General features: G+C 39.2%; 1 protein-coding gene across 1 annotated transcript; it reads left to right on the forward strand.

The window, feature by feature from the left end:
- Positions 1-371: 371 nt before the first annotated feature.
- ccdc85al (coiled-coil domain containing 85A, like) lies at positions 372-18,355 on the forward strand. The gene is made up of 4 exons (XM_049721285.2): positions 372-1,043; positions 2,408-3,491; positions 15,037-15,094; positions 16,988-18,355. Exons 1-4 carry the CDS (start codon positions 798-800, stop codon positions 17,004-17,006), a joined length of 1,407 nt encoding a protein of 468 aa, XP_049577242.1. The 5' UTR covers positions 372-797; the 3' UTR covers positions 17,007-18,355.
- Positions 18,356-19,701: the final 1,346 nt, after the last annotated feature.

The raw sequence follows: 19,701 nt of genomic DNA on the forward strand, positions 1-19,701 counted from the left end.
TCAATAGTTTGTACTTATTTTGCTTTACCTTTAAGTAATACTATTTTAATAATGTTTCTGAATATTTCCGCAATTGTACAGAGTTTGTTGTTGATGCCTTTTGTTGTTGTTCTTGTATAAGACATTTTTTTTTTTTTGCACGTTGCAGTTTTGGGAAATCGTGAATATAATACTGATGGCACATGTACTAGATGGTTTAAAAGTATATCGTTCATTTATTTACTTTTAATAGGACGAAGCAAAAGGAAATGTTATCGAATTAAAAAAAAATCAGTACGTTAGATGGCGCTGCGACTACTTTCATTTTCATTATGCTCGGCCAGAGAGAGAGAGAGAGAGAGAGAGAGAGAGAGAGAGAGAGAGAGAGAGAGAGAGAGAGAGAGGTAGGCATTATACTGACGTTGACCACAGACTCTCCTCCCCGGCTCTCGTTGTGTGAGCGTGTGACCCTGAAGCCTCACCGACTATTTCTCACGTTCTCACGAATTGTAGCTGGAATCGGAATACCAAAGGGACGAAAGGCTTTCGTTCGAACCAAGCCCACCTCAACCATGGGGGTGTTGCAGTGACGGCAGCGCGTCCTCCCAGCACTCAGCCGGCATCATCAGCTGTTGCGCCTGCAGAGTGTGGTGAGCAGCAGACCTGTCGAGAGCAAAGGCGGCGGCGAAGAACTATGCCACGGATGTTTAGCCGATAACCTTTAGTCACGAGTCAGTGGGAGAGCGGATGCGAGCAAAGACTACCAGCAACCCTCTGAGTATATTCCGCCCATTGTCGGTACCGGAGGCGCTGTGCCAATGGAGAAAGCGACTCCACCGCCCCAGCCTCAGGTGCAGCTGTCTATCGCCAAGACCGACAGTCCGGCGGACGACGTTTCCGGCTTGTCCGATGAAGATCTGTTTAAGTGGACCAAGGAGGACCTGGTGAGGCGTCTGAGACGCTCCGAGGCCGACAAGATGAGCGTGATTCTGGACCACGGAAATCTCATCCGAGAGGTCAATCGCAGCTTACAGTTGCACTTGAACGAGATCAGGGGACTAAAGGTGAGGGGGCGAGCATTTGGTGAGGGATGATCTCATGTAGCAGTAGCATATTGGAGCGCACCTGAGTGCGCGCACAGTAGTGGGCGTGATGGGCTGCAAACATTGGGTCAGACTCGAGGTTATCCTGAAGTTCATTGTGTGGGCCTGATCTGGTTCCTTACGCAGATGGCATGAAGCCTACAAACAGTGAACATTGGCAACAGGCCTACTCACTCTCTGGCTTGTCGGTAAAGTTTTATTTTATGTCTATTATAGTGAGGGCGGCATGGTGGTGGTTATTACATCCACAGTTAGAATTAGGGATCTGGCATCCTTTCTGTGCTTGTGAGCATTGTCTCTGGGTACTCCAGCTTCCTCCGACATTCCAAAAACATACCTGTTTGTTTCAGTGAAGATTCTAATTTGTCTTTAGGTCTGTGTGAATGGTGAGTGTGAATGGGATAGGCGCCATTTAATTTACAACCCTAACAGAAATAAGCAGTGTCAGAAATATTTTTATGTTATTTAATTTACTATATATACTATATATATTATTTAATTAACTATATATTTTATTTAATTATTTAATTTACTATTTATATATACTATATATTATTTAATTTACTATATATACTATATATTATTTAATTTACTATATGTATATATACACACACACACACACATATATATATAATTTAATATATATTTATATACATATTATTATATTTAATTTCCAGATGTCTTGTAAAAAAATGCATGCATCTTTGTGCTTACGCTGTGACAAAAGAGGCACAATGTTGACGTTGAAGCAGAAAGCCAGCCCGGTGTAGCATCACGTGAAAATCGTTTGCCTTTCCAGGAGACCTTGTCACCTCCCCACCCGTTCAAGCTACCTAATTACAATGGAAAGAACTGGAGGCTATAGGAAAGCGAGAGAGCAGGAGAGGACGGATTGAGGAGGGTTAAATTGTTGCACAAAGAGGATTGAAGGGGAATCTTTGCTAGAGGTGAGAAGGTTAATTTTAAAAGTATAGTGCTAAGGTTAGATGTTGCCCATCCCGGTTTTAAATCAGAGCTTTCTGATGTACTGTATAATGAATGCCACATGGTGAGTCAGTGCATTGCCGGGGAAGACAGGAAGAATTAAGGTTTCATTTCAATGTCATTTCATTTTGCAGTGGTTGATATAGCAAAGAGAGATGCAAGGGAATTACATTGGAAATCACTGTAGCACTCTGGCAGTGAAAAATAATGTGCATTAAAACACAAACACATTTATGACGTCTTCTGGCTCTTATTAGCATCAACAATGCTGCCAGTCCTTGGGCCGAAGGATCACGTCAATGAATCTGCCTTCCTCACGTGTTTCTATTTCTCCCTGTCAGGACATCAATCAGAAGCTGCAGGAAGACAACCGTGAACTGCGAGACTTGTGCTGCTTCCTGGATGATGATCGGCAAAAAGGAAAGCGTGTGTCCAGGGAGTGGCAGCGCCTGGGCCGATACAGCTCTAGCATTATGCGCAAAGAGGTGACCCTCTATCTCCAAAAACTCAAGGAATTAGAGCTTCGACAGGAGGAGGTCATCCGTGAGAACCTGGAGCTGAAAGAGCTCTGTCTCCTCCTGGATGAGGACAAAGGAATAGTTGGTGGAGGTGGGGGGACGAGTGGGAGTGTTGGAATGGGCGTGGGGTCTCGAAACTCCATAGACAGCCAGAACAGTTTACTGCTGGTTCCTGGGCAGGGTCTTCTAATGAGGGATGTTGGGGATGGGAGCAGCACCTCTAGTGCAGGGAGTGCTGACAGCTCAGATCACCATCAGCATAAGCAAACACACCTAGCTGTGGGAGTGAGCGGCCTTGGAAATTCCAGGGAAAAAGGGAGTCCCGAGCTGGCCCATAAACCTAGATGTAGCAGCATCAGTGCCATAGGAGGAGGAATGACCGACAGGGAGGTGTCTAGCCCCGAGCATCCGGCCGGGCGCAACCGGAGTACAAGCCTGGAGTACCCGTACACTCTGCCCCAGCTCTGCCGACCACGTTGCGGCTCCATATCAGTGCCTGACCACAGCCGGGTCATGCGAGGCTTGAGCCCAGAGAAATACGGAAGGAACATAGGACGGAGTAGTCCAGAGCAGCACCCAAAGCACTACAGCTCTGACCTTCTTTTAGGCCAGAGGCAGCACTACCTGGGTCAAGGTGGCAGCGGTGACCTCTATCAGAGGCACCACCGGAGCAGCATTAGCAGTACTGGTTGTGAGAGCCCTGAGCCTCGCCATGCACATTTAGGGACGGCTGAGCACCTTGAAAAAAGTTGTATAGTCCAAGGGGGCAGTCCTGAGACTCATAGGCACCAATACAGTCTGAGTCCCGACCATGGGAAATTTGGCAGCCCGATTCGAGACGCGCAAAGGAGGTCGGGTGGAGACGAGCTGTCACCACATCATCGGAGCATCTATAACGGGATGAACGGTACGTTTTTATGCGTGTGAATGAATCCTTTGAATATCATGTAATGCATTGTAATTTTGTTGTACAACCTCACAAATGCTGTGTCAGTCTGATTAGCAGATTAGGTTGACGGTAGCTCGACATAAGTAAAAAATCCAAGTGGAATTCCTGAAGTTAATTTAATAATGAACACATGATTGAACAGTTTAACACATGAACCCCGGTGCAGAAGTGTGACTTAGGGGTGGATTTCTTTTTGTGAACGAAGCCTAATGTTAGAATTACAGAAACCACAAACATGCTGCAATTTAAGGCTATCAGATTGTGTGATGAATAACAAAAATAGCCTAGCAAATTGGCCACTGTTAAAATACCCCACAGCGGCTTGTAATCATTTCTGGAGTCCGGGGAAAAAAAAAAGGTGCTGAGTGGCACAGAACTGGCCGACACTAAAGGTTGTCTCAAGGTGAAATGTGTGCGGCAGAGAACATATAAACTGCCCAACCAAATCAAAACACAATGTCATGGAAGATGATTTGTATAAACATAATTGTACTTCTTTTGTATTTCATTATGACACTTTAACTTGCACAGTGGAAATATTGTTCTTTTGGGGGGGGGGCACTAAACTGTATTATAAATCATCTGCTGTTTCTACTGTCACTATTATAGCTATCTTATTTGAGTGCCCTGATGTTATAACATTCCAACCTTAAATTGCTCTGTATTCATTCTGAATTATTTTGCATTAGAGATGATTGTCTGATACAGTTGTAAACATTTCTCCCCTAGTCATTTTGCAATCTCTTGGGATTGCAGCGGATTATTGTAAAGACACACATAACTTTTTATTTGGGTCATCTTTCTGTTTCTTCTTTTTGCTAGTGGCCGAATTGCACTCCGTAATGCTTTATCGTGATACGTTATCTCACTCTTGAACGGTTGTGTTTACACAGGGCGTTGCAGTATTACTTCTTAATTGTAAAATTGAAGTGCAGGGGGCACTCTCTGGCTTTCAGGATTGGTGATTTGCCAAGTGGCAAAGCGGTTGGGAATCTAGCTCAGAGAGAACCAGCAAATACTGTTTATCCAGGTCCATATGGACTTCATTAAGCCTCCTAGCATGAGTTAGTCATTACAGTGGGACGAGTTGTGATAAAGTCATAATGTACTATGGCTATTTGTCAGTCGCTCTGGTGGCTTATCTACCAAGAGCATTGTCCCTCTGGGATTCCTCTGTCGCTGGCCTGACAAAGACACAGCAGCAGACCATAATATTTTCCTTTTTTTTTTTTTTTTGTGACATACAGCCCTGACTAAAAAAAAAAATCCTCTGAAAAATGATGATGAATAAACTACCCCAGTTAACCCTCCACTGTTGGTTTTTAGGTGAAAACTTGAAGCAACAGTCCAAGTGAAAATAAATACTTTGAAAGGCAAATTTGAAAATAAATAAATAAAGGGTCATCTATTAAATATTGCCGTGTCCATGTCTGTGTGTGTCATCCCCTGACCCACTCTTGCATGTTCTTTTTTTGGATGAAGGAATTTAATTCCTATGATGTTGTAGTACATTCCACTTTCTGGGATTATCCCGTAAGCTCTTTGCACAGTATTATTTCAATTTTTATGAACTTGTGTGTGCGTGCTTGTGTTTGTGACATGGCTGTTTCTCTAGCTGTGTTTTTGTTGTTGAAAAATCAAAGTCTCATGTTCATGTGGCACTCAACAGGGCACAAATTTAAGTCTTTTAAATTCGGGACAAAAACAACATTCTGACCTCTGCTCTACTGTTACATCTTCTGTGAGGCGTATCACACACTATTTTTTTATATATTTTTTGCAATAAAAATAATGGAATTCCCCCCCAAATCACTAAAAACACCACTTATGCTCAGTAAACATAAAGGATTATCCTGCTCTCTCATTGGAACACAAGAGACACTCGATTAATGAGGCTTCCGAGGATTTGAGAATTACTAAAGAAGTACGTATTAAAAAAAATGCAGGTCCTTAAGTCAGGAATCACAAAATCAATGTGCACTAAATAACATGAAAATGTGAACGTGTGATATTAGAACATAAGAAACAAGCCTCACTATAAAAGTATCAAATGTTGTATTTTAAATTATTATTATTATTATTACTATTAGAACATAATGCGTCTCACTATAAAGTATAAAATATTGTACTTTAAATTATTATTCCCCGTATAAATAATCATCACTAACTATGCCAAAAGGTTTTATCTTTTATCCGCAGAGGGTCTCTTTCACAAGTGAAGAGACTTAATCATGTTTTCTGCTTCAGCAATCACAAGTTCCACATTAGCTTAAACTGTTGAGATGATCAGTGGAGAAAGAAAGAAAAAAAAAAAGAACCGTGTGCACAAAAGAAATTGGAACAAACCCCTGCCTTTTGTGAGGCAGTGAGTGCTGATAGGATGCACAAATGAGTTTGGAGGATATTATTCAGTTAGACCAAATTAAGAAATGAAGCATGACAGGAATTTGTAATGATCTATATTTTGCAGGCAATTTTTTGTTTTATCACTTATTTGATCATTTAAAGTTATTTGCCCCAACGGAGTACTATTTGCAGTTGTTGGCTCTTTGTAAAATATACTACTAAGCTTTAAGTGAGCTCAGTTATGAGTCAGCCCAGGAATGGGCGTATGTGGGAATTGTGCTTCCCCCTAAAAAAATTAATAATTAATAATTTTCTGTGCTCATCAGTCACATTGAGTCAAAAAATTCGAGCAATAAAATTAATCTGTTTCTTGTAATTATAAGGCCCTGACATGAAACTTTTGATTTTTTATGGTTTTGATCATAAATATGCATCCATAAGCCTGACTAACTCCCTAAATTTGTGAGAATGACCCATGTTTGCCTTGGCTATGGCTGTTTGTATCAACACAGCTCAAACAGCACTCTCAAATGGGCTGTTATAGCAGATCGGTTTGTGATGTCACTCACCCCGCCTCTTTCAGTTTTTGATGCCACTAACTCCGCCTGCACTTTACTCTCATAATTTTTGCCAAAGTTTCTATAGGAACAGCCTCTTCTCCCTACACCTTAGCCACTGAAAGGCTGATGGTTGGACTTTCTTTTTGCAACAAATATGTCTAAACCACTCCCGAAACTTGTGTTAGTTTGTGGCAAACATATTACCGACGACTGCTTGAGAAATTTGGGACAATCTTTTGGGACATATTTCACTTATTTAGAAAAGTTTTGATAGAATACTAGGGTGCCCAAAGTATGGCTGTTATCGTTGCTGCAAAGCCCATGTCGGGCTCCTTTAACACTGCTAATTCCCGTATGTTTGTTAGTGAGCAGGATTATGCAAAGGCATAGGGCAACAGATATTCAGGATTTTTTCTTCTTCACATTTATGTTAAAAAAAGTGAATGTATTGGTGATTTTTAATTTTTTTTAAATAAACTGTTTTAACACAGAATTTCCCTTCTGGGGATCAATAAGGGGATTCAATAGCTTTTCATTTTATTATCCATATTATGAATACTATTGCAGCATTAGTTTAACCTTGTCAAATGTGCTGTAAAATGGAATGATTGCTTTTGGTCTTAGTTAAAATTCAACCTTTTAGCTTTAAGATTTCTCTCCTTGTTCTTTTTCTGTCTTCTTTCCATCGTAATCGGTTTGCCATGTTAAAAACAGCTGTTGGACAGAGATTTTTTACAATTATTGCAAATTATTACAAAGCACTCTTTCTGGAGGATGTACTGATTGGCAGGCTGAGGCAGGGAAAGAGGATTGAATATGAATTTGAGTGGATTACTGGCTACCCCCTCCCCACCCCTCCCGTCCATCTTTCCGCCTTCTTCACTATCTCGTTCTTCTTCCTTCTCCACTCTGTCCACTTCCTCTCCAAGATAAATTCTGGAGTGTCACATCCTTAGCGACTCATGAAGAAACCCAAATGTTTGTCACAGCTGCTCGTATGAAAGGATTTATGGAAACATTTGGCTGCTGTAACTCTAATGGATTAGTATTATTAGCAGAAAGCCTCATCCACTATGTCAGCCTTGCGGTTCACGATGCTTTGAATTTGCAACAGTAGTATGATATTGTCTAGATTGTTTAATCAGGCATATAAAGTTGTGTTTTTATTGCCCATGGTTCTATTTAAAACATATCCACACAGTCTGCTGCAGGTTATTTCCCTTTTAAATTCAATGCGTACTCCCTTTGCATGCAGTAAAGAGAGAGCTTAGCTTCTCAAGGTGGATGTCTATCTAAATGTTACTTTTAACAGCTACCTTGGCATTTGAATTTGTAATCACACCAGAGATGAATTATCCCCAACAACCTTGCCCGTGTGCCATTAAAGCAACCATTAGCCAAGGAGTGGATGATTAGGCATTTTGTTAACTACTTTGGATGCAGATCATTGTCATTTTAAATCGAGATGCAGCTAGCTTCGTCTCTGTAATGCGCTTCCTCGATGCTACCACCGGTTTTACACTGCTTCTTGACTGCATAGTACACAGGTGTCATACTCGAGGCCCGGGGGCCAGATACGGCCCGCCACATCATTTTATGTGGCCCGCGAAGACAAATTGTGCATCAAATTCGTCTGTCATTACTAGAATTACAAATTGTCTTCACTTTTAATATCTTTTTTTTTTTATATTTGACCAGTTTTTACTCGTCTGATTTGAAAACAAGTTATTTGTCAGTTTGTTTTGTACCTTTTACTGTATATACAGTAAAATAAGGTGCTCATACATTTACTTGGGTTGACAGTCATAAGCCCTCTGAAAGAAGCTATGACTACAATGCAGCCCATGGAAAAAATGAGTTTGACACCCCTGGCATAGTAAATACAAATTCCAGACAGCAGCAGTGGCAACTCCGATCAAAGCGTTAAAAGCCCCATAGCAAGAAAGCAAATGTTTTTTTTATTAATCATGGAGGACAGTCAGAACATTATGTTTGCCATTCAAGAACTTAAAAATAAATACATTGAGACTGGCTGTTTGCAGCACAGTGTCAGAGCATCCCATTGGACTGTAAAGATTTGATGGGTGTCGAGAAAATTTGAAAAGACACAATCCATTCATAATTCATACCCTCATTAAGAATAGAATGATTCTTCCAAATATTCTGGCTATTGTAGTAGCTGTTAGTGTCAGCGAGCAGGCAGCTTTTCGTGTACTAGCATCACTCCAGCACAAACCCCTGAGGTATGTGGCAACTGTTCCACAGTAACCCCAGTCATCCGGTAGACACGCAAACCCAGTGGACTGGAGAAGGGTCTTTGTCCTTTTGAGATAGTGCCATTGGGGATATGGCTCAGTGAGCTGAAAGGAAATTAGCTTGCGAGGCCAGGTAATTAACTGGAAGTTTAGACATAGCCGTCATTTAGTAGGGGCACGACTGGGCCGGAGGCAAACTGTCTGTCTGTCCTAACATCACCAGCAGTAACCGTGTTTGTGTGTGTGCCACGTTTAGTTGAGGTGAAGTTGAGTGCCGTCTTGAGAGCTGTCACTCTAGAGCAGGGGTGTCAAACTATTTTTTTTTCGCGGGCCGCATTGTAGTCATTATGACTGTCAACCCAAATAAATGTATGAGCACCTCATATTATATACAGTAAAAGCTACAAAATAAACTGACAAATAACTCGTTTTCAAATCAGACCAGTAAAAACTGGTCAAATATTGAAAAAAAAAGATGTTATTAAAAGTGAAGACAATTTGCTATTCTAGTAATGACACACAAATTTGATGCACAATTTGTCTTCGTGGGCCACATAAAATGATATGGCGGGCCGTATCTGGCCCCCGGGCCTTGAGTTTGACAAATTTTCTCTAGAGGTATCAGATGATAAGATTCAGTGAAGGAAAAGTGGAACTGCAGAGTTGAGTGCTGATTTCATTCTGCACAGTATGTTGATTTTCAGCAGCATAGCAGCTTTTAATTTTAATCTAGACTTCTTTTTGATTTTCTTGAGATATAAACATAAACGTCCATCTGTTCCTCCAGCTATATGACCTGTCTTCATTAATAACATGGAGGGTGAATTGCATTCATGGAGAGGCCAGGTGACCTTAGACCCAACCACGGTCACCCATATGGCACCCATATATACAAAAAAAAACGAATTTACAACTAAGGCAGTGGTTCTTGTATTTGTGAAACTTCAATACATTGTTATGTAGCCAAGTGCATTTAGACCTAGCATTAATACTAGAACAATGCAGTAGAAGTACAAACTCTTCACCTTCCCCATGGCATGGCCTGAATCATGGTTTATTCATTAACAGAGTTGTGTGTTGCTCACATATTAAAATTAAAATAAATAAATGAATAAAGCACTAGTTTATCTAGCCAATGTCTGCTTAAATATTTCATCTCTGCCAATATAACAGACAACATAGTTTGTGTTGAACTTAGTGGTTAATGTAAATCTTGAAAACACACAAGATTGGCACATTTGCTTTTGTGACGCATATCGCAATAAATCTCGCAAAGTATTTAGTTTTAGTGTCCACCTTGCTTCAGCTGTTTTGTTAGAGTATACTTGCAAAGCACGCATCACAACAAATTGCTGATGTTATTCTCTAAGGTACAATTCCACTCGTTCAAACACTAAACAGCAATTGAAAAGGCTTAGAAAATACAGAATTGTGGTATATTCAAATAATAAGTTAACAGTTGCAAGAGAATGGGTTGTTTTTTTGTTTGCTTGCTTCCTTAAAAACACAAAGGCAAAAGGACGTCACACACATAACACACACAATGTTCTCAGGCTTGATCAGCCAACGGGGCTCCAATTATCCAGCTCTACTTCAGTGAGCTTCATGCTCTTAACTCTCTACAGTCTATTTCTACTTCACTGAGAGACAGAACAGAAGAGTAAACATTATTATAACGGATAATGTCCTTTTATTTTGCTATGATGATTGTTTGTATTTTGTTGATTCAACATAACTTGTTTTTTTTAACAATTGACTAAATGTTACAACAATACGATAAACTACAATTTCTCAGATTTAAACTTTGCATTATATCAGTAAGTATATATATTAATCCCATAGAGCTTTTTAAGATATTAATCTTATTTGTAGAAATGCCATGCACTCAATATCATTTGCATGAACTCCGTAGCTTTCAGTTCCTCACATGGCTCCTTCAAAAAATTAATTGCCCTGACTTGCAGTATGGGGCCGCTTAATTGGGCTGATTTAGCACCGTTCTGTTGTGCAGCAGTCCCCAATCTTTTTTGCACCGAGTGCTGCTTTCACATAAGGACATATTTAGACAGACTGTTCAAGCCGCTGCTCGGTGCTGCCCGCGAAGCCTGCCCTCTTGTCTCCGCGTTTACCCAGCGTCATCGCCTGTGAGTGTTGCTGTTTGCAGAGGGCCTTTCTTGTGTGACTCATGCGGGACTGTGGGCAAGCTAGCCAAGTCAAGCCGATCACAAAAATGATTGTCCATACTATGCTATGTGTTGCGAGGGCCAATTTCAAAATAAAAGTAAAGATATACTGTACATGGACAATCAATTACATGCAGAGGCAAGAGGGGGCCTGCCCCCCTCAAATAAATGTTGTGCCCCCTCAACCTGAATCCCCCTTTGGTCCGGTGATGGGTCTGCTCACCAGCAATGGGTGTGGCGGCTGGCTTGACTTTCACTTTTCAACTAAAGGCTGTCATGACCACAGTCAAGCTGACTGGGCTGCATTATGCTTGGTATATGCAGTGACAGAGTCAAATCTGCTGTGCAAATATTTCCAGCTCATGTGCACCTACACATATGTGCATCGACAAATAAAAAATATGCCTCCATAATCATAACATATTGCTGAACAGGATAAGCGGTGTAGAAAATGGATGAATGGATATTCATAAATTTATTCAAATGCAAGTTATTCTATGAGACATTAATGAGCACATATTGTAGAAGTGACTTAATTTATACAGATTGCAACGTTTCAATTTCTGTATGTGTTTTGGTGACTTTAAAGTCTCAATATTATACATTCGGGAATTGTTCTCCATGATCCACCTAAGAATGCTAAGCCAAGTATCTCTCGTACCAGCCAGCCAGTACACCAGACTGACTGACCGATTGCTGGACTGACTGACGTCTAGTCAAATGCAAGGTCACTGATCCATCCTGCATCTCCATGGGCTTTCCTGTCCGGCCTGCCTGAATAATTTATGCAGTACTTTTTCAGAGATCTGAGAAGAGTGGTCATGTGAAATTACCTTGCATTGATCCTGTAAATTGAGAGAACAGCTGAGAGTACTGGTGACGGATAAAAGAGGATTGAGAGATGAGCGACGCATAGTAGCTTCATGTGTTTACTGACTTGATGTAGACGTCAATAACAACTTGATGTCCCAGTTTGACAAACGATTTTCATATGTCAGTCCCCATTCAGTCATCACCTCTTCTCATTCATCTCATTCTTTTTGATAAAACGATAAAAGTCATTTTTTTTCCGGGTGAATGCCTCTGATGAATTGCTAAATTATAGCGTAGGCTAATACACTATGATCCTCGACTACCAAGTAAATAGTAAGTCACCTTCCAAGTTAATCCCGTGTATCTTTTTGTAGAGGAATTTAGAGGGCTATGCTGAGAGGGAGCTTAAGCTTCGTATTATTCTGGGGTAATCACGTTATCTATACACTTGGGCTCTGACCGACACTGAAACCCTTTCCCTTGACACATCTGTCACATCCCATTAAATCTAATTTTGCCATTGACACCCTGCCCATAGCTGAATCCACTTGAGGTTGTTTAAGAAAATAAATCATTTGTACTAACTCTCCTTGCCCATATATGTTGGTTGATAAAAGGCATTGTTTGGTTGAAAGGGATTCTAAGTGTGTAGCTAGTTTGTGTCACAAGGATTTGTCAATAGATAGCAGATTTCAATCTTGTGACGTGCAAAATCATTTTTAGCCAATGGTCCTCCAAGTCAAGTCTGAAGCTGCATTCCAGGAAAACAGGAAATCCAATCCATCCCACTTAGACTGTACCTGATACAGTGGCAGGTAAAAATAAAAAAAAAAACACGTGCAGTCTGCCAAATCCCCAAACATGCAAAAGGAGGCTTGCACCAGCACAAAAATTAAGATACAGCAGTTTTTTTTTTTTTTTTGGTCCAACCGCATGTGCACTGGTTACAAAAATAGAGCCCTTGACCAATTTTCATAAAACTATGATGAGGCGGGAATGTTTTGGGATGTTTCCAACTGATGGTGCACATTTGAGTTAATCTTTGACTCGCTGACTAACACAAGCATCAATTTTTTATTATTTTTTGTTCACAGTATGATTTATTAAATGAGTACATAATTTTTTTGTTTTGTTGTTTATTTTATCTGTACCCTGTGAGAAGTCTTCCACTTCACTTTTTTTGTCCAACACTAAACATCAGTTCATGAACATTTTGATAACTCTACATTTATTTATTTATTTATTTATTTTGAAACACACCATCTGACCACATAATAAATCTTGAACACCTGCATTTATTTTCCTTTATTTAATGATTCCATAACTCTAATAAGGAGAAATAGAAGCATTGATGTATGCTGATGTCTCCCATCATTCATAAGCTTTAGTCATTCATAGTAAGTGCATTGATGTCATTGTTGGGATTGCTTTATTGATCTACCAGACCACCTCAGTCATAGATCTACTCTGCAATATGCATCATACCAAATCAGAACACACCCCTTTAATGTACCTACAGTAGATTTTGCCTGCACGTGTATTTGTGCCTGTGTGTGTGTGTTTGCTAGGATGCCTTTCTAACCAGATTTAAATTTATTGTATTAATTTCAATATTGAATCTCGTTTTATTTTGTGTCTGTGTGTATTAATTTTCTGTGTATGAACTACAGTGTACGCTCCACAAATAAAGCCATCTTGCCTCGTCCTAAAATCGCTCCTCTTTCCAAATGTAAATACCTGCAGGCCCCTGATCTTTCCTCCGCCCCTGCGAAGATCAACAGACGGATGGAAAGGTTCAGTTAGGGGTATTGAAGGTGGCTTGAGGAATCTTTAGCAAACTATGCGGTCACAAGAGTGCAATGAATCTTTAATGGGAGATGTTAGTGAACCAAGGAGTGTGATGAAAACATGATTAAAGACTCACACAGAGATCAAGAGCGAGAGAGAGCGAGAATTTAACATATTGTTTTCTGAAGGGCAACCAACGGCAAAGAGGGACTTCAAGTTTGGACCCATATTTGGGCTCAGAGCCTGGAAATATTGTGCGTGGTGCGAGCAGGGGTGATTTGGGGGTGACATATCCTGCATAATGTATGAAACGGTATAACATTAGGAAATAATTAATGCACCTATACTCAATAACTTCCCATTGTTTATAATTCAAGCAAGTCTGGAAATAATTACATACACATTCAATGTAGTATCACTAACTTGCAGTTAAGGCTACAAGTTGAGTTCAAGATTTCCAACCTTTTATATTATTACTATTCTGAAAGTAGACTTTTAGTTAAGCAACACTATTTTCATTCTGAAAGCAAGTTCAGCATATTGTGCGCATGGCTGGAGTTTTCTTTCTTTCTTGCAGAGCAGACGTGAAACTGTTAACGAAAACATGGCCCTCAGTGGTTTGTGTGCTGGTGAAAGACTTCCATGATGTTTTGCGGATCTTGAGATCCAATTCACCCATCAAATATTAAATGAACAATGGTTGCCAATTGTGAACCTGATTAATGTCACTTAAACAACCTATCATGATCGGCAAAATGATCAAATATGAATTGTCAAGTGAGGCAGGACATCGTAAATAATATGTCAACCTTATATCAGCTGTACACGTTGACTTATTTTTATTGCAATTTCCGTTTCCTCCATAGAGTGCATTCAAGTACATCCCAGACTTCCTGTTCCACATGGATACATTATTACTAACAGGATATCTGATTGCAACCTCAAACTGAGATGGTAATTGTGCGTGTGTGTGTGTGTGTGTCTGTGGGTGCTCATCGATTTTGAGGATGCGCTTCAGTATTTGCTTCCTGAAATACTGAACTGTAAATGCCGTACTACCACCTTAAATCTTTTAATTGATATTTTAGAAATTCAGTTTGTGCACAGAATTAAAAAAATCCAATGCGATGGCAGACGTAATTAGTTGCTTTGAACTAATACATTTTAATCATCTCCCAGTTTGAGCCGAAATCCTTAAACATGAAAGAGTTGTGTTCTTGTCAAAACAGCAAAGAAAGGTATTCCCTTAAAGGACATTCCAGTTGGTGCATTCAGGTTTCATGTTGTAATTATATCTGTCATGTTCCATAAGAAACAAACGCATCAAAAGTACATCCCTTTACACTCTGCTGAAAACTCGTGGCCCAACATCTCTGCATTTTATTTATGAGGTATTTTGCTTTTTATGGCACTTCAAACACATGCCATATATAAATCATAAGATTAATGAGGCGTTACTCCCATGTCAAAGAAACATTCATGAACCTATTTTTTTTCTTCCGTCACTTCTCCCCTCTTGTTCCCTCTGCTGTCTTCTTCCCCTTTTCTTTTGTCACAGCTTTGATATCAGCCGGCTGCTGCACCAACAACTGCAGAAATGTCAAGCTATGGGACAGGTAAGAACTTTCCTCTTTGTCCCCCTTCTTGATAATGTCCTTTGCATGAATCAGAGAAGAAGAAGAATGGCAAATGAAGGTCACTTACTGTTCTTTTCCACAAGGGTCCATAATCCTGTAATTAGATGCCATTCCTTCAACTGGCTTTCTTCAAAACTATTCAGATTGAACTAAGGCCTTGCAGCGCTTTGCATTGACTTTGCCCGCTGTAAGTGGATCAAATGTCACCTTACTTTTAAAATAGGTTTTCTTCATGATAATCTCTATGATAGGGTGTTTAAAGTAATCTAGTTTATTTATTCCAAATTATTTTTAAATAGGTATAATCACAGCAGGATGACATAGTTGGAGGTGACTATTTTATATTTTCAATCAGACCCCAGTGAGTGGCAGGGTTAGATGGCTGTGTTAATATTTAATGACTGCGAGACAATAAGGCATATTCTCCCTCAAAGGCTGAAAGGCCCCTCTGGCCCCTCCTATCTCACCAAAGCACCCACGCATGGCCGTGTATAATTACAGACACACATTGCACACATTCCTTTTCTCTCACTTTATGCAATAGAACAAGCACATGATCCTGCATCCTTTGCATCTTGCATAAAAATATCAGGTACTTAGGTACGGAAAATAAGAATGTGTTCTTGAGGAGAAAAGATGATTTTTGAACTGTCAAAAGCATCAAAATTGAAGCTAGCTGCAAGCCGTTCCTTAGGTCTGGTGCAGGCTGGAGCTGGAGGATCAGTCTCTGGCAAACTCAAAAAAAGAAACAAAACGTTTTTGCCATGCTATATATTCTTTTGCTTCTATTGATATCCAGTTCTTTATTTGACTATTTTCCCTAAACTATCATTTATAAATCCACTGATATGGCAAGTCTTAAAGTAATGCCTTAAAAAAGTGTCACCACCAAAATCCTGCCGTATGATCTTAAAAAAAACAAAAATCTTAAAATGATCTGACAAGAAGATGGTTTGTCATGGTGTAAAAAAGAACTTTGGAATCATTTCACATTGTGTTTTCCTCTGTTTTGGTAGACTGGGCGTAAAAATGATGTTGATGTTTCAACAGATAACCATTGAAATCAATTGCTTGGCATGTTGCTGCTTACAGTACTGAAGAAAAGAGTTGAAATACAGCATAACATTCCAAGTGTTTTGCGCAAAGTACCATGCAAGTGATGTATTTCATACAGTAGTTCTACTTGCCTAAATAACTTTTAGGTGTGAGTCCCATATGAAAGTTGCACAATTTAGCAATGCATGAATATTGTAATTTGCTCCAAGTGAAAACATGGTTTTATTACACTAATTTTGATGCCTTAATTGGAATTTACATTCAGACCATGATGTACGCTACTCATAAGCAAAATACGAGAGGACCAAAGAAAATGTGCATATAGCTCTTACATACTGTTACAACCATTCAAGTAACGTATCTTTTTATCTCAATTAATTACCATAAAATATCACAAAAAGAATGAAACATTACAAAGTAGTTGTCACAGTGTACAAGGTTGGATATGATGGACTAAAAGTTTCACATGCAAAATTACAGTCACAGTGGAAAATATTAAAATAAAATATAAAGGTAATCATGTTCAGTTCTGACTGACGTTGTCAGTGGTGTTAATTTATTTTTATGTTTATTATTGTGGTTGCACAACTTGTTTTCCAGTATTTTGGTTACCATGTTTTCCAGTAATTTATATGTAAACAAATCATATTGATTGTTGGTAATTGTGCATTGTCAAAAAGACAAAAACAGTAGTTCACAAAATTTCTCCATATGATCTGCAAATGTATAAATCATCATGTGGATGCTTTATATTTTTCTTTTCAATATCAGTCAAATAATACATCTTTCTGCCATTCCTTTTCAATTATTGTCTAGCTTCGATGCCTCATCTTGACCTCATTGTCGCCAGCCTAGCTCCTTGGAAGCAAAAAGTGGTAGAGCCTTCTTGCGTCCACGTTCTTGATAGCTGCAAAGGATTCTGTCCAAGGCACCAGATGGTCTGATGTCCATCCACGACCTCATTCATGTCTACAGCGCCTGAAAACAGCCTGCCTTCATCTTCTCATCTCCACTACGCTTATTGAGTGAGCACTTTGGGGAGTTGTGTTTATAAAACTATGCTGCAGATAAAATGACTAGGATGGAGGTCTCTCCCTGCCAATCCAAGAGAGAAGTCAGAGAGATGCATGCATGCTGGGAGATTTGAATGACTCTGCTGTGTTATATAGTGTGTTTAATGAGAATTTAGAAGGAAGTTGTACAGAAAGTGAAACTCTAGATGTTCAAAATGGACTATTTTCCTGCAATATGAACATCACTGTGCCTGCACAACCTCCATGTGGTGGAGGATACAACCGCAGTGAATAAACAGAAAGCTCGTCCTATTGCAACACACGCTACAGGCCATGCTCTTTGGAAATGTTTTTTTTTTTTGCCTCCATTTGTGTTTTGCTTTTGGGTTTGTCTTTTATTTTCATTCAAAATAAATAAGCAGCAAATGTAAAACAAACCTTGTCGAGTAACCGCCAAATTGTGACAGCTTCATGATTAATTGTTTTTATAATTACAAAGCCTATTTTTATGTGCAAAATCGTACTAAATTCTCAGACCAACAGGCTCGTGTGCGTGTTGCCTTCCATCTGTTTACAAACACAACTCATTGATGGAGAAGCACATCATTCACCATCCCATGTTCTTCTTTTCCCTTTACCTTAAACTTCGGAAGGTCTCTGATTCCATTGTCTCCCTTCTCCCTTTAACATTTTTTGAAAGTGTGGAATTAAGAGTTGTGTAATCTGATGTTCAGTTTAGCAATGTCTACCATCACCATTTTGTTCTTGTCATTCTTGTTAAACCTAACGTGTTGGGGGGAAAACAAATCTAGATATTCAAGCAAAGACAACATATTTTCCTGTGTCTTAAACAAAGAAGATCTTATAGCTGCTGGAAAAGTTGTAGTTGTATAAAATGCAATGTCCAGGTGTCATTTTATTTTGTATTAACATCTCCGATAAAGCACCTAGATTGAAGCGAAGATGTTTTGTTTTTTTCTCTTTTTTATAAGAAAACAAAGTCCAAGTTATTATAGATTATTGGATTAGTTTTCTATATATATATATACATATATCAATGTATATGAATATATTATGACCATTATTTTTGACTTCCAGGTATTAGAACTATATATCAAAATGTATAGGATATATATATCAAATAATAAACAGATTTCTGTATTTAAATGTACATTTGTGCAATTCTTTCAGTTTGCCAGGATGCATAATTTGAGTGTGAATGCCAAGATATTTTTCAGAATTTTTGTCAATACATTTTTTATACTATATTTTAAATATTTTTACGAAATCCATATAAATCCAAAATGGGAATCCACATTACACAGAATATCTGAAGTTTAATTTCAGCTGTTTGAATGTACTTTATTACTCGTCGTGTTTCAATGGACGGTGTTTCAATGTACGGTAAATATGATCTCATCATCTGAACCAGTTTGATCCTTCCTTCCAAGTGGAAAACAACACAGTCGGCCGGATTTCCTCTGAAATAATGGAACTCAAGCTCTCCTTCCTGTGTGGCTATCACCTTCCATTACATCCTGTCGAAACAATTGGCGCTTACCATCTGTATCCTGGGATATCTGATGCAAAGTTCATACACTGGCCACTTCATTAGGAGTACTGATAAAATATAATGCAACAAAAAAACAGTAATGCTATCTTTTATGAGCGTGGTTATTGCTGCAATGGAAAGTTAGTATGTATAATGATAATAATCCTTATTACAGAAGCTGGGGATGTTTATTTATTTAACTGCATTCAGAATGATTCTTTGAATGAAGGGGCTTATGTGAGAGGAAGTCTTTTTGTGTTTAAGAGGAAGACACAATCCGGGAACAAATCGAGGAACAACTTTTAGAGCGGAGGCCGTTCATAGTAACTGTGTGTTCATTGCGTATTAGTGGGAGTGAGCAGGTATTTTTGTTGTTTTGGCGTGTTAATGATGTGGCCATTTTGCCTTAGAATGCAGCTTGCAATGTTTAGCGAGGATATTTTTCTTTTATGAATTAAGTCAATTGCTACATAACTATGCTGCTGTAAAAATAATAAGGCCAATGGTTTAAAAATTTAAGATTTAAATAGAGGACACATTGGGCCCCACCACTTACCAGAACTGGAAGGAATTTTGTTTTTCCCAATGTGGAACTAATACTTTAAAGTCCCAATGATCATCGTCACACACACATCTGGGTGTGGTGAAATTTGTCCTCTGCATTTAACCCATCCCCATTTGATTTTAATCCATCCCCTGGGGGAGAGGGGAGCAGTGAGCAGCAGCGGTGCCGCGCTCGGGAATCATTTGGTGATCTAACCCCCCAATTCCAACCCTTAATGCTGAGTGTTTTAAAATTCATAAAAACTTAATTTATCATGAATTCATTTGCTTTGAAATGTGATATGTACTAACTTATTTAAACCTAAATCTGATCACATTATAAATTTGATGGTGTTTTGGGATTGTCACTAATGTGGTGGAACCTATACAAACCCCAATTTCACTTAAGTTGGGGCATTTTG

The sequence above is a fragment of the Syngnathus scovelli genome, chromosome 5 (genome assembly GCF_024217435.2).
Source record: "Syngnathus scovelli strain Florida chromosome 5, RoL_Ssco_1.2, whole genome shotgun sequence".
Classification (NCBI taxonomy): Eukaryota; Metazoa; Chordata; class Actinopteri; order Syngnathiformes; family Syngnathidae; genus Syngnathus; species Syngnathus scovelli.